Genomic DNA, 15666 nt, shown 5'->3' on the forward strand with positions numbered 1-15666 from the left:
GAGATCCCACGGAAGTTACTGCAAGCTGAGCCAACAGGTGTGATCGGAACAGAACCTTGCAGGGTGGGCTGGTCCATCTTTAGTCGGCTGTGTTTCCGCGTGCTCTCTCTAGCTTCCTGAACGTCCTCTTCCTTCTTCACCCAGAATTTATCACCAGTGTTGGCGCAGTCCTAGTTCCTCATCTGGGTTTTTCTGTTTTGTCTGGCATGGCAGATTTCCCTAGCCCTGGTGCTTACCAGCTAAACACAGCTGGCTTTGGGGCTGGTGCTGAAGCAGAAATGTATCCCCTGCATTAGCACTCTTGCTTCTGTTTGTGCTGCATTTGAGGTGGGAAACTGGCTGACTGTTCTGGCGCCCTCATTCCTAAAGGCCTGAGGTGATGTTCTGGCCTTAGCATCAGAACACACTTTTCCTCCACTGTCAGAAACGAAGAGATTTTGGGTGTGATTTAGTGAGAAAACATCAGGCTCTTCTTTCAGAGGTAGGGGCCAGTATCTCTAGTAATGAGAGTTCCCCCAGATCAATTCACTCATTCTGAAAATACCAGGCAAGTATTTTGATTCTTTTAAGAAATTCACAGGGGACGGTACATGGTTTCTGCCTTGTGGAAGTTCAAGTAAGACACAGGCTTTGATGACCAAAGGACAGCGCAGTGCAGGGGATCCTCTGGGTGGATAGACAGAGGGCGCAGCTGAGGTGGGAGGGTGAGGATGCACCCCTGCTGGGTGCAGTGGCAGGGCCAGGGGGAGGAGGGGTGGGATGGGAGGTGGGTCACGGAGAGAAGGAAGCTCTTGCCTGTGGCTTAACACCCAGGATGAAGAACAAGGATAGGGGAGCAGCCACTGTGGCTCTGCAGAGCACCTGTTCCCTTTGCTCTCTGGGCATGTCAGGAGCTGAAAGTCACCACTGCGATTAGCAACTGTAGATTTCCTCCCCTTAAACTGAACTGGCAGCTCACAGCTTCTAAAGCTTGTGAAGCCTTTTTCTGAACTGGAATGGTAAGAAACCTGTATGAAGTCGTTCACATAAAATAACAACCTTAGAACATAAGCTGTGGGAAATCAGGCTGTCTTGCATAAATATGGGGAAGGTCCCAAACCCAAAACCCTTGGGTACCTATGTTGACAATTCCAGAATTCTTCAGGTTTTAGAAAGATAGTGTGTATCCTGTATGTCCTGGGATACTGCCACGGGAGTTGGGAAAGTGTCACATAATCAAGTGTGTTACTATATCTGTAATTAAATAAGTAAGCATCCTCACTGTGGGATAATTAAGTCTTCAAATAGCCTCACATCAGTTCATGTCAGGTGTTGCCCCAGGTGAGTTTATAATAGATCAGGTTTTGCTATCAAATGATTTAGGAAAAAACATTGGTTTTCATAGCTTTTTGGAATTTGCACTTGTCTGAAATGGGTTATTGGGCAGAACTGTGGGTCGGGTGATCCAGATAGCTTTCTAACCTTTTCAAAATTTGTTCTAAATTTTCACTTTCTTAAAGCAAATTATTGGGAGTTCCCACAACGTCAGAGATGCCTAGTCCAAGTGGGCTTCAGGATACGTTCTGCATGTCTTCTTGTTTCGGATTCTGCGTGCTCATGCTTCCTTCTGCCAGAAAGGATAACGGGGATGGATCTCTACTGCTTAGGAGCATTTGGTCCCTCGGGCAGCCCAGCTCTGTAGGGCTGCTTTGCTCTGTGGATTCACTCCCATGAGATGGGCTCTTCTCTGCCAGGGAGGGTTCCGAGGGGACGTTTCCTCTTCGGACACTGCAGAGCACAGATAGCCAGGATCTTTGCAGCAGGGGCTTAGGCTCGGTGGCTGGTTGTGGCCATCGGGACGAGGTGGCCCACGTCTTGTGCCTGAGTGATCGCCCTCTCAGCTGGCCCACCTGACCCTTCACTGGCACGTTGGCAGCTTTAAGGTCAGCCTTTAACCGTGGTGATAGCACCCAGCATAAAGCAGTAATAATCACCATAGCAGTACTTATGGGGTCCTGGCTACTTGGGGGGCACAGTCCCTGGCGCTTCATGTGGATTGTGATCATGGTGGTGCTGAGGTCGGGGCTGTCGGAAGCTTGCCATTGCCCCCGGGGGGTGATGGTGGAGTCGGGCGGCAGCTCAGGGGAGGCTCTGGTCCCAGGAAAAGCCTGGGTCGTCTTAGGTGTGTCCCGGAGGGATAAGTGTCCAGAGGAAATCAAGGTAAGAGAAGCTGCTGGAGTGGTGCCGCTGGGGGGCCAGGTGGGAGCCGAGTGTGGAGGCCGCCACTGGCTTTGCCCTGCCCGCTGGGCGCCTGTGGTGCCAGGCCTGCAGTACTTCTCCAGTGCGTGTCTGTCTGCCGGCACATGGGTGCCTGGAGCGGGACACTGGGGAGGTGGCCCTGGGGCCGGACACTTCGGGGGTGTCTTCCGGGGAGGGTCCTGGGATGGGGACATCTCCCTGCGGGGAGGTGCTCTCCTTCCTGCCTCTGCCAGGCCTGCTCGTCTCCAGAGACACCGCCTGCCGTCTGCGTGAGCAGGCGTCTCTCTGTAGGGTAGGTAGTGATCACGTGTGTGCAGTGGAGCTCCTGGAATTCTGCTCTGTAGGAGTGTCTGCTTCTTACCAGCAATGCTGAGGGAAAACGTGTTAAGATCACCCGGCCTGCTTCCCATGCTGCTGCCCCACCTGGCCTGGTGCTTGCTGTCCTGCCAGCAGTGCCCCACCTCGCCTGCCCCTGTCTGTGACCCTGCGCTGTGGGAGGGACAGTCACCGGCCTCCTCGGAGGCCCAGCCGGACTCCAGCCTCCCCACATCCTCCTCATTGTAGTGGATAAAAGTGGTATCTGGTTCTGTTGGTCTGCGCTTCTCTGATGGGTGAGTTTGAGCTTATTTCAGTGCCTGTTAGCTGTTCTGGCTCCCCTTCAGGAATTGCACGGCCACATGCTGTGCCTATTTTCTTTTATTGAAAATAATTTGAATTGCGTCATTCACCTGGGGTGATGGACTTCAGGTGCTTTGACAGATGCACGCACCTGTGTAGCAGATGGCTGCGCAGAAAGTTGTCACCCCAGAAAGCCTCTGGGCCCCAGTCACCCTCCCGGCCAGGCGCTTGCTGGCTCTGAGTCCCCTCTTCTGGGACAGCGTGTCTCTGGTGTCGCACCCGGGTGCTCTCACCGGCGGCCTCATGGTTTTTAAGTTCGGTTCCCTTTTCTGCTGCAGTTTGCTGTCCCTCCCCTGCCATGGACCTTTGGGTGTTCCCATTTGGGACTATTGTGAATAAAGTTGCCAACGACATTTTTTATGAGGTTTTTGTGTGTTTTCCTTTCTCTTGGGTAAAATGCCCAGGAGTGGAGTGCGGGCTTTTAGGTGGGATGTAGGGTTAGCTTCAGATGAAACGGCCAAACCCTCTCCACCGTGGCTGCACCAGCTTCCGCCCCACCAGCTCGTGAGCGCCTATCGTTGTGGTTATACCCGTTCTCGAGAGGGTGCAGTGGCCAAATCTGCATTTTCCCCGTGCTGCTGTCCAACGCCTTTTCACCCGCTTATTAGCCAGTCGTGTATCTTTTCTGTGTGTGAAATGTTTGTTAAAATCTTTTTTCCATTTTTTATTGGGCACGAGTTGTGGGAGTTTCTTATTATTCTGGATCTGAGTCCTGTTTTTATATAATACACGCACACACGCACGTGCACGCATGCACGCGCACCCCCCCATATGTGGGGAAGAGGAGGTCAGCCATTTCCCGATTCCAGAACATACACGGTAATGACTGTGTAGGGCACTGTCTTAGCAGTGCCCAACATGGCATTCCTTCATGCATTTTATACGCTAGTGTTACTATTTTTACGTAGACTTTTAATTTTGAGGTCATCATAGACTTATGTGCAGTTGTAAGAAAAGGTACGGAGAGGTCTGCGTACACTGCCCGTTCCCGCTGTGGCAGCATCTGGAAAAACTGGAGTTGCCATCACAACCAGGATTGCATGTGTCCATCCCCACAAGGGTCCCTCGTGCCTTTCACAGCCAGATGCCCCTCCTGGACCCCTGGAAAGCACTAATCTGTCCTCCTCTGTAATTTGTCCTTTGAAGAATGCTGTATAAGCGAAATCACACATCGTGTAGCCTCTTGGAATTGGCTTTTTTCACTCCACATGATTGTCTGGGGAGCCATCCAGGTTGTTGTGTCTGTAACTAGTTCCTTTTTATTTCTGCAGAGCACTCCGTGGTGTGGATGTACCGTAGTTTGCTCAGCCATTCACCCACTGAAGCACATCTGGGTTGTTCCGGTTTTTTGGTTATTTGAAATAAAGCTGCTATAAACATTCGTGTACAGGTTTTTGTGTGGCTGTGTTTTCATTTTTCTGGAATAAATGCCCAGGTGCTGGGTCACATGGCAGTTGCATGTTTTGATTTTAGAAAACTACCAACCCGTTTTCCAGAGCGGCTGTGCTATTTTCACATTCCCATCAGCAGTGGCCGAGTGTCTTAGTCTGCTCGGGCTGCTGTACAAACTGCAGGCAAGGTGGTGTAAACAACAAGTTCATTTTCATTATTTTGGGGGCTTGGAGTCTGAGACCAAGGTGCTGGCAGGGTCTCTGGTGAGGTCTTTTCCCTCGGCTGTTCTGGTGTCTCCTCTTCTTCTAAGGACTCTAGTCCTGTTGGGTCAGGGCTTTAACTTTATCTATCTCCCTAAATGCCCTCTCTTCAGATACAGTCGCATTGGGGGCGGTTAGAGCTTCAACACATGACTTCTGGGGGGACACAGCTGAGTCCATTACAAAGCGTGATGAGTTTCTCTGAGTCTTTGCCAGTATTTTGTGTTGTGTTTTCATTTGATCATTCAGCAGGTGTGTAGTGGTAGCTCATTGGGGCTTTAATTTGTGTTTCCCTAAAGGCTAAGGCCGTGCTTATTTCCACCTCCCACCCTCATAGGAGAAACGTCTCTGTGCCTTCTGCCTATTTTCGAATCGTCTTTCGTTGCTGAGTTTTGAGAGCTCGTTGTATGTTGTAGATACGAGTCCACTGTCAGATGTGGTTTGCAAGTGTTTTCTCTCAGGCTGCAGCTTGTCTTCCAGCCTCTGAACAGGGTCTGTTGGGGATCTAAAGCTTAACTTTCAGGAAGTCTATTCTATCACTTTTCCTTCCTGAATCCTGCTTTTGCTGTCAAGTCTGAGAACTCTTTCCCAAGCTCTGCGTCTCCAGGATTTCTCTCCTGTGCTGTCCCATGGTTTTGCATTTGTATGCTCTGAGTTGATTGTCGTGTAAGGTGTAAAGTTTACATTGAAGTTCTTTGTTTTGCCTGGAGCTGTCCAATTGCTCCAGCACCATTTATTGAAAAAACAGTGCTTCTAACATGGAATTGCTTTTGCATCTTTGTCAGAAATCATTTGGGCATATTCGTGGGGCTCTATTTCTAGGGTTTTTCTCTTTTGTTCTGTTGCTCTGTCCCTCCACCAGTGCCACACGGTCTTGATTACTGTAGCTATACCACAAAATTTGAAATTGGGGTTTTTTTTAAATAGGAAAAATTTCAAAAATGCAGAAAAGTAGAAAGAATAACAACAGAACAGACACCTTTGTCCCTGCCTTCCAGAATGAATAAACGGTAGCTTTTTAAAAAGTCGTATTTGGTTCCAGACTTTTTCTAAACAGTGAAGCATCACAGATGTTGTTAAGGGTTCTGTTGACCCCCTACCCCCGGTTGCATTTCTCTGTTTCTCTTCAGAGGCAGCCACCACCATGAATTTACGGCATGTACTTCCTGCTCATCTCTTGTTTCCTCTGCATGTGCTGTGTTCACAGACAATGCATAGTCCTGCTTTTCGGGGTGTTAAATACAATACAAGTGACTGTGTTGTTGTTTATTTAAAATTTTTATTTATTTATTTATTTTTGGCTGCATTGGGTCTTCGTTGCTGTGCGTGGGCTTTCTCTAGTTGCGGTGAGCGGGGGCTACTCTGTTGCCGTGTGCGGGCTTCTCATTGTGTGGCTTCTCTTGTTGCGGAGCACGGGCTCTAGGTGCGCAGGCTTCAGTAGTTGTGGCACGCGGGCTCAGTAGTTGTGTCTCGTGGACTCTAGAGCACAGGCTCAGTAGTTGTGGCGCATGGACTTAGATGCTCCACAGCATGTGGGATTTTCCCCGGACCAGGGCTCGAACCCGTGTCCCCTGCATTGACAGGTGGATTCTTAACCACTGCGCCACCAGGGAAGCCCGTGACTGTGTTTTAATAGCTGAAGAGTTTGTTGTCGTGATCTCATTTGCTCGGCACACATTTCCGATTGCCCACTATATGTCAGACTCTGTCCTAAGTGCTGGTGACACGAACAAGCTGGATGACATTTCTGCCTACTGAGCTTGCAGCCTAGTGGGAGAGACAGTAAACAGGTATCCAAATGAATGTGTAGTAGAGCGTCAGGTATTGGAAAGTGCTGGGAAGAAGGAAGGGTGTCAGGGATAGGCCGTGGCTGGGACAGGACTGAGCCAGGAAGGTGATACAGAGCAGAGCCGGAGTGGCGAGAGGGGGAGCTGGGCCAGCGTCCGGGGCGAGGGTGCCCGTGCAGGGCTGCGGCGAGTGGAATGGCCCTGGGTAGCAGTGGGCTTGGTGTGCTGGAGGAAGCATGGTAGTGTGGGTGCGGCCGCAGCCGAGAGGACCAGTGCTGGGGCTGGGCAGAGGCCAGGAGATGTTCCAGAGGACCTGTGGCCTTGCTGCGGTGGCCCTTCGGTCCTGGAGGTTTTGGTAGTGTCCTTAGGATTGTTTGCTTTATGGGCTTAGCGTCTGCAAGCAAGACCAGCTTTAGTTCTTCCTTTCTGACCTTTCTGCTCTTTATTTTTCTAGCTTTCTTTCACTGATTAGGCTCTCCAGCAAAATGTTGTATTGCGCTCTGAGAGCAGCAGACATCCTTGTGTTGTTCTTGATCTTAGAAAGAAAACACTTTTTTTTTTTTTTGTGGTACGCGGGCCTCTCACTGTTGTGGCCTCTCCCATTGCGGAGCACAGGCTCCGGACGCGCAGGCTCAGCGGCCATGGCTCACGGGCCCAGCCGCTCCGCAGCATGTGGGATCTTCCCAGACCGGGGCGCGAACCCGTGTCCCCTGCATCGGCAGGCGGACTCTCAACCACTGCGCCACCAGGGAAGCCCTCATCTATTTTTTTATATTGACTTACTATTTAATTTTATAACTGCTACGTTGAGATAAAAGTGATGTACAGTAACTCTGCATATATGTCAAAACACTTTAAATATGTCCCGTGTGTGTATATATATATATATGTATATGTGAGTGTATGTATATGTCTGCATAGCTGTCATTGTCATCAAGGTGGTGAACAAACCCATCACCTCCACAATTTTCCTCCCTCCCTTACAGTCCTCTCCTCCCATCCTCGACCTCCAGGCCGCCGCTGATCTGCTTTTTGTTACTGTAGAGTAGTCTGTATTTTCTAGGCTCTCCTATAAATGAAATTGTGTCTACATATACGTATACTCTTTTTCCTGATTTTTGTTCTTCAGCATAATTGTTTTGAGAGTCATCCTGTTGTTGCATGTTAGCAATAGTTCCATCCTATTTGTTGGTGAGTCGTGTTCTGTGCAGGGATGATTGGTTTATCCATTCACTATTGATGGACATGTGGGTTGTTTCCAGTTTGGGCAGTTACAAATGGGGCTGCTATGAACATTCGTGCACAAGTCCTTGTGTGGATGTGTGCTTTTATTTTTCCCGGGTAAATACTAGCAGTGTAATGACAGGGCTGTAGGGTTGGCATATGTTTAACTTTTAAAGACATCCAAACTGTCTTCCAAAATGATGATACCGTTCTGCACTCCCATGAGTGGTGCATAAGCGTGCAGTTGCTTCACACCTTAATCACTAGTTGGTAGGTCGGTTTAAGAACTTTTAGATGTTCTAATAGGTGTATAGTAGTATCCTTGTTTACATGTGCATTTCCCTGGTGGATAATGACACAACATTTTTTCATATGCTTACTTGCTAGCTATTTATCTTGGTTGAGTGTCTTTTCATATACTTTGCTCATTAAAATGTTGTTAAACTGAACTTTGGATTTTCTTTATATTTTCTGGATAGAGGTCCTTTGCCAGGTGTGTGATTTGCAAAGTCCAGTTAGGGGCTTGTCTTTCACCCTCTCAACAGTGTATTCCAGAAATCAGTAAAACCATCTTTAATGAAGTGCATTTATCATATTTTTCACTTATGGATCATACTTTTTTTTTATATCTAAGAAATCTTTGCCTAACTTAAGGTTTGTAGAAATAAAGTTGATTTTTTTGTATGTTGCTCTTGCATCCCACAACCTTTCTATACTCATTTATTACTGATAGTAGCTTTTGGGGTGTAGGTATAAGCTTGTCTACATAGACGATCATGTTGTCTGCAAAGAAAAACATTTTTACTTCTTTTCAGTCTGGATGCCTTTTATTTCTTTTCTTGCCTGATTGCACTGGCCAGCACGTCCAGTGTGATACTGAATGGCAGTATCCCTGATCTTAGAGGGAAGCGTCTAGTCTTCCACTGCTGAGTGATGTTTGCTATGGGTCTTTCAGAGATGCCCTTCATCAGGTTGAGCAAGTTTCCTTCTGTTCCTAGTTTGCTGAGAGTTTTAAATTTCATGATGAAATTTTCCACTGTAGGAAACTAGAAAAAAGTAAGCAAATCAAACTAAAAATAATTGAATTACATTGATTAAACCGACTCTGCTTAGTTGTGATGTATTATCCTTTTTTATATGTTGTTGAGTTTGATTTGTTAATATTTTATTTTATCTAGAATTAATGATTTGTTAAGAATTCTTTCATCCACATTCATGTGAGATACTAGTCTTTTATTTGTTTTCATAGGACTGGCCTCAGTTGTGTTGATTTTCCCGCATTGATCTCGCTCCTATGTTCATTCCCTTCCTTCCTGTGAAGCAGGGTATTTAGAAGGCAGTATTATATAAATCGGGGCCATCATTGTTGCAGAAAACAAACTGCTAGCCACAAGTCCAGTTTGTATTTTACTTAGTAAAGATATTTTTTCCCATGCTTATTCCAACTTTATTTGAGACAGGCAAAGTTATTTTTAAAGCTTAATGTTAAATAAAGTCACAGCACTGAACTGATGTCTATTTTTCTAATTTTCAGGAGGGTTTGCATTTGTGTATGAAGCTCAAGATCTGGAGAGTGGCAGAGAGTATGCATTGAAGGTAATAAAGGGGGACAAATGCTTTTGTGGGTGTTGGTGTGTTTTAAAAGAAACAGGTCTCTAAGTGACAGTGTTTTCAGAGATTTACCCCTGTTCTTTAGCTTGTTTCTTTTTTGCAGTCTGTATCTATTTGTTTTACTTGTTTCTTCTGATGGTGAAGCCTCACCAGTTTTAGAGGACTGTAAAGCTGTGGTTTCCAACTTTGGGGCAGGGACTCAGCGGGCGGCCAGGGGGAGGAGAGTCAGAACTGCCAAAGTAAGGGTTCCACGAATACCGGGACTTTGAAGGCCACTCGTGTAAAACAGCGTTCACAGTGTATCTATAAATAAGGGTCACGGGGGTGCGGTGGGAGGGGGCGTCCGGGCCACTTGGGGTGCTGGGCACGCGTGCTAGCTTGTCCTGAGGCTCGCAGAGGGCCTGTCTCGGGGGCAGCCGAGCTGGCGGTGTGCACTTGCACTCCGGCATCCAGAACTAGACCCACATCTCTCATTTTCCTCTAGCCTGTTTGGAGAAAAGCCTCCTATTTTTGGTTTTTCTTATGTCCTTGGATCATAAAGGCCCATTTCCAAGGGTCTGTAACCTCTGTCAAGTTCCTCTGCGGGTCAGATGTTAAAGCATAGGCGGGGGAGCCCTTAGATGTGTTGTGTGTGTTCTCTTGGGTACAGAGCACAAAGATAAAGCCTCTACTCTTCCTCGTATGTTATTTCCTGATACAGAGATTACTGTCCAACGAAGAGGAGAAGAACAGAGCCATCATTCAGGAAGTGTGTTTCATGGTATCCTTTTCCTGGTCATGTGGGGAGGCCTGCTTCCAGCTGTGGTTGAGCACGGCCGAGAGGCTGCTCAGTGACGCCCTCTCCGTGTTGGCTTCCCTGGACTTACCTGCAGCGCGTGTCTAGTAGGAAGGAGTTCTCTTCCTTGTTCTTCACTCTCAGGGTGATGGTAAGAGATCTGTACCCTTGGGAGCGTCGTCATTCCTGCTGAGAGGTCTCCAGGCCGGGGGTGGGCAGCCCCCTGCCTCTGCCCTTCTGCCTGTCCTTCGTGACCTGGTGTGGCCCACGGTGCCCGGCCAGCAGCTGTGCCCCCGGCCCCTCGCCAGGCCTGGTTCCCATGGGCCTCTGTGTCGCTTCTGATCAGCCCCCCGAGTCCCTCTCGCCCTGCCCAGAGCGTGCGGGCCCCCCCGGGCGTCCGTGCACGGCGCGTCGGTCTGTGGGGCTGGCGCTGCTCTGCTCTCCACTCGCGCACATGCTCTCCTGGAACTGGGGTCTTCCCTTTGCTGTCAGAATCTGTTCTCTTCCGTCTCAAAGCTCTGTCCACTGTGAGCCTGCCGGCCGCCTGGGCCCAGGGGTCCTCACCTCGCTGGGTTCCCGGTAGCCTCGTTCACCTTCGCAGCCTTGCGCGTGCCACGCCCTCCGCCTGCTGTCCTGGCCGGCCTGCGGTCAGGTGCGTGGCCAGCGTGGTGGGGGTCTTTGTCCCTACCTTCCCTCCCGCTCCCCCTCCTGCCTGCGTCTTCCTGCAGTCCTGGCTGCCCCCCACCTGCTTGCTGTCCTCTTCTGGCTCTGACGCGGCAAGATTGCAGGCTAATTGCATTCAGTGTTCTGACCTTAGTGTCTTAATATTATGTATATATTGTTTTAAACGTGCAGACTTACGCATTCTCCTTTAACAAGACACCTGCAGAAAAAACTTTCAGGCCACGCAAATATCGTCCAGTTTTGTTCTGCAGCGTCAATAGGAAAAGAGGAGTCAGACACCGGGCAGGCCGAGTTCCTGCTGCTCATGGAACTCTGCCGAGGTGAGGTTCCAGTGGCTCGGGACCGCCCAGCAGTCGAGAGATGCTCCCGGGTCTTCTCTCCCGGAGACACGGTGGCTGTCACGGAGAGAGCATGGCTCGCTGTCCGGTGGGAGCTCTTTGAGAGGCTGCATCCCCCCTCGTCCCCGCGCTGGGCGTGGGGGCAGAGATGGGTCTGAGAAAGGGATGGAGGCGTGCTGTCGGGGCTCTCGGGCAGCAGGAAGCCACCTCAGTCGGGAAGCGGTCAGGTGAGGCCGGGGAGGTGGGCTTGAGCGGCTGCGCCGTCCTGAGGCTGCGACCTCACCTGCGTCGAGGTGGTCACACTTGCACTTGCTGTGTTCTGAAAGGAGGACTCCTGTGTCCACTTAAGGCAGCGGAGAGCCCATGCCTTCCAGAGAGTTCTAGGGGCTCAGCCTCTGTCTGTGGTGGAAGCAGGCCCCCCGCCTGGAGGGTCGGGCTCGGCTCGTCCCCGCACTGAGCACCTGCCCCGTGCTGGACCCGTGTGGGCAAAAGAGCGGTAGCAAGGTGGCCAGAGACCGTCCTGGGGCTCGTGGATGGAAGGGGCAGGGCAGGACTCCTGAGGCCCAGCAGGCGTAGAGGACTGGCTGTGGGGCCCGGAGTTGGGGCAGGGGCCGCCAGACGTCCTGCTTGTCCATCGGTCGCAGGCAGTGCATGTGGGGCCGCCTCGAGGCCAGGGGAGAGTGAGGGAGACTGCGGCAGGCGGCTACCCAGGAGGGAAGCAACCCCAGGGGCCACTGCCCCCAAGGAGTGTCCCAGGAGGAGGGGTGGGGGGCCGTGAGTGCAGGAGTCGTGCTGCGAAGAAGAGCAGAGATGGGGTGTCGGGGCTGCTAGGGGAGGGGGTGCTGTGGACTGCAGCCGGGAGCCAAGGTGCACAGGATCCCTGCCCCGAGCGAGCGGAGGAGGACGGGGGTCCCCATCCTGAGCAGATAAGGCAGAACCTGGAGCACACAGCGCTTTCCGACGGGGTGGCGTGGGAGTGCCGGGCTCCGGCCAGGAGCGGCGTTGGGATGCAGCCACGTGCTGGCTCCTCGGTTCCCACAGCTGGTGAGTGCCGACCCGCCCAGCCCAGGTCTGGCGCCCGGTTCTCCCACTTAGCGGATGGTTGGCGTCGCTGGGTTCTACCTGCAAGAGGCCTCGTGCTCACTGAAGACAGCGTCACGTGGGAGCTCGTGAAGCAGGGTCCTCTCCTGCGAGCCTGCTGCACCCGCGCTGGTGCCCCCATGTTCACACACGCCCTCTGGAAGGCTCCCAATGCGCGGGGGCGGCGGGGGCCACGCGGGTCCCACAGGGCCCTCTCTGGGCCCTTGGTGTCCCCGGAGAGCCGAGGTTTGTGTACGGTGCTCCCCGCTTGTCGTTCAGCCGCTCGCTGCGCCTTGGCGTTGCTTTGATCTTGGGTTTGGAGGCCGTGGGCGCCTTTCACGAGTGCGGGCCTGCGGGTGGCGCCTGAGGCGGGGGCGGCCGCGATGCGGCGACCTCGGTGAGTGCACCAGTCTTGGCGGTGCTGCCGGGACTACCCATCTGGGCCAGCGCGCGAGGCCCAGGTTGGACACTAGGCATGGCGGTGCCAGCGCCCGGCGACGCGGGGTCTTTGGGAGTGGTGGGGGAGGGGCATGTGGGCACCAGTTCCACTGAAGGTTGGTCTGGTGGTGGCCACCCTGGATACATGCCCCAGGAGCCCCCATCCCTTCCTGGGACCCCAGCTTTGTCCTCCGCGGTGCCCTCTCAGCCGCTGTGCCACCTACAAAATTATCTTTAGAAAGACCGCTCTTGATTTTCATTGAACGTCAGAGGCCAGTGAACCCTGACCTTGTGCATGCGCCGGCTCGTCCCCGTTGCCCCAGACAGCCTGGCGGTCACTGTGTCATCCCTGCTCTAGACCCCCCGCAACACCTCATGGGACCTGTGCCCTGTCTGCGTCTTGGGGGGCTGGCGGTCTGTTCCTGAGGGCCCCATCGCCCCTTGGGGCTCCATCTCTACTGTGGGTCCCCTGCCCCCGCTGAGGGTTAGGGTTAGGGCACAGCACAGACAGAGCCCAGCCCCAGTCCAGAGTCAGGGTGGGGAAGGGCTGCGCAGCTGTGCCGGGAGCTGCAGGAGGGTGTGGCAGGGGCTTGGGAGCTGGCGGGTTGGCAGGAGGCAGGGTCGCAGGGCAAGGGGCTGAGTGCCGGTTGACTGTGGGGCCTGTAGATGTGGTGGCGCCCTTGCAGCTGCATCGAGTGGACCACAGGCCCTAGCGTGCGGAGCTGAGCTGTGGAGCGTGGCAGCCGAGGCAGCCTGAGGCCTGGACCAGGGAGGGGGCGGCCGTGGAGGCCTGGACCAGGGAGGGGGCGGCCGTGGAGGCCAGCCCGGCAGAGACGGCACGCGGCACATGGTCGTGGAGGGAGCTGCCGCGGAGGGGACCGGCCAGCTTCACTGGTCTGGGCTGCGGCCAGTTACAGCAAGACTGGGGCCTGGGCCTCAGAGACAGGAAGGCACAGCCTTGAGGTGGGCATCCTGGGGCCTGGGATGGGGGCCCAGAGCCTTGCTCTCCAAGTCTGTGCTCTTCCCACGCCGCACTCCTTGTTGTCTGCGTGTTCAGTGTGGAGATTTCTCCTTAACAGCGGAGGACCGTTGTTACCTAAGGAAACACGGTGATTATCTCCTTAGAGACATTCGGAAGGACGTACGCACTCGTGGTTGTTTTTCTTGTAGCTTGCTGCGCCATGATGGGCTCCCAGGGTAAGGACTCTGCTGGTGGCTGGGCAGGCGCTCCCTTGCAGGGCTCTGTGACTCACTGTGGCCCTGGTGGAGGTCACACAGTCCTCTGCGGGGCTTGGTGACCGACGGAGGGCGGGGTAGCCCCTCCCCCCCCGCCCCCGGCCCGCCGTGGGCTTAGGAGGGCAGTGGGCCTGGGGCGGGCGTAGCCTTTACAGCTCTGTGGTGATGTGAACTTAATTGTCTTTTTTAGGGCAGCTGGTGGAATTTTTAAAGAGAATTGAATCTAAAGGTCCGCTCTCGTGCGATACCGTCCTGAAGATATTCTATCAGACGTGCAGGGCGGTGCAGCACATGCACAGACAAAAGCCGCCCATCATCCATAGAGACCTCAAGGTACCGCCTTCACGCTCGCGCTGCGGGACAAGAGCCCTCCGTCCAGATGAAGCCCCTCTTGCTCTGCTGGGTGTTGTCGCCTGCGTGGGTGTGCTCATGGGCACGGGGGCCCAGTGTGGAGCCAGGAGGAGGTGACCGCTCCCCTGGGCTGCGCTCACCGCCACCCTTCCCTCACCCGCCTTGGGGCAGGAGCCCTGCTGCCTGGTGCGGGGGCAGGGGTGCTTCCCTGCCGGGGTGCTGGCATGCCCATCCCAATGCACACACGGGATCCGTGTGTGCGTGGAGCTGCCCTTTGTCATTTTGCCGCCTGGTCGGGGGCTTCTTAGTGATTTTGCCTTTTCCTGATTAATGATGTTGAATGCTTTTGCCATGTTTATAGTCATCAGTGCTCTTATTCCCCTCACTCTTCGGTTAAGTGGCTGTGTTTTCGCTGTTTTTCTGTTGTCTGTTGGTTTTATTTATTTATTTATTTACGTTTGGCTGCGTTGGGTCTTCGTTGTTGCTGCCCGGGCTTTCTCTAGTTACGGCGAGTGGGGGCTACTCTTCGTTGCGGTGCGCAGGCTTCTCACTGCGGTGGCTTCTCTTGTTGCATAGCACGGGCTCTAGGTGCATGGGCTTCAGTAGTTGTGGCACGTGGGCTGGTAGTTGTGGCTCGCGGGCTCTAGAGTGCAGGCTCAGTAGTTGTGGCACATGGGCTTAGTTGCTCCGCGGCATGTGGGATCTTCCCGGACCTGGGCTCGAACCTGTGTCCCCTGCATTGGCAGCTGGATTCTTAACCACTGTGCCACCAGGGAAGTCCTGTTGGTTGGTCTTTGTACATTCTTACAAGTCTTTTTTAAGTTACATGTGCTGCAAGTATTTTCTCCTGGTCTGTGGCCTGATTTTAGCAATAATCCAACATCCACAAAGCTAGTGCCCCGACTCTGACCATGGCTCAGGGTAGCAGCACACCAACCCCCTTCCCCACCTTCCCCGCCCCTCCTCAGTCCTACTTGCTAAAAAAACTGTAAAGCAGACCCCAGACGTGCCATTTCCCTCCCAGAAACTTCTGTCCTACTTCCCTCATGTCCAGTCTGTAGCCAGCCTTCCTGGTTTCCTTGCTGGTCTGGAAGAGTGCCGTCCTCAAGTGGGGGCGGGGCAGCTGTGTTTCTTCTCTGTCTCAGGAAAGTGAAAAACTAGAAGGCTGACACTAAAGAATCTGTGTCCGAGAGCTCAGCCTGGGTTGGACTTCTCAGTGCCGGGGTCCGCGGCAGCCGGCCCCGCTTGGGGACTCCCTGCAGGTGCTCCCCGTGGATGGGAGTCCTCACGTGGTGCTCTGTGGAGGGGCAGGAAGGACACAGGGATGTACCAGACACGAGTGTCACACCCAGGGCTGCGTGTCACTCGCTGGGAGCAGTTGTGCACTTGCGTTCTCTTCAGTATGATTTACCTTTCACTCTTTGGGGCGTTTGGGAGTGGAGTCCCACAGTCCATTTGCTCGGTGTCCAGACTTGGAGGCTGTCCATCTCGGGAGCCCACACCGAGTGGGGCTGGCAGACTGCAGATGTCCTGGCCACTGGGTCGAGCAGGTGTGGCTGGGTCAGTAAAGCTGC

General features: G+C 53.1%; 1 protein-coding gene across 5 annotated transcripts in view; it reads left to right on the plus strand.

The window, feature by feature from the left end:
- The window catches only part of GAK (cyclin G associated kinase), a 52071-nt gene that overhangs the window by 788 nt on the left and 35617 nt on the right, over positions 1-15666 (plus strand). The window contains exons 2-6 of one of the 5 annotated variants that reach the window (XM_029235566.1): positions 9114-9175; positions 9891-9950; positions 10855-10969; positions 13631-13702; positions 13932-14074. In XM_029235566.1, coding sequence (XP_029091399.1) covers positions 9114-9175; positions 9891-9950; positions 10855-10969; positions 13631-13702; positions 13932-14074 — 452 coding nt within the window. Of the gene's footprint in view, positions 1-9113; positions 9176-9890; positions 9951-10226; positions 10618-10820; positions 10970-12028; positions 13703-13931; positions 14075-15666 lie in introns of those variants that run through there. The other 4 variants (XM_029235567.1, XM_029235568.1, XM_029235570.1 and 1 more) reach the window with 4 other exon arrangements.

This window comes from Monodon monoceros, unplaced genomic scaffold, assembly GCF_005190385.1.
Source record: "Monodon monoceros isolate NGI ecotype Baffin Bay Population unplaced genomic scaffold, NGI_Narwhal_1 Super_Scaffold_20, whole genome shotgun sequence".
In the NCBI taxonomy this organism is placed as follows: Eukaryota; Metazoa; Chordata; class Mammalia; order Artiodactyla; family Monodontidae; genus Monodon; species Monodon monoceros.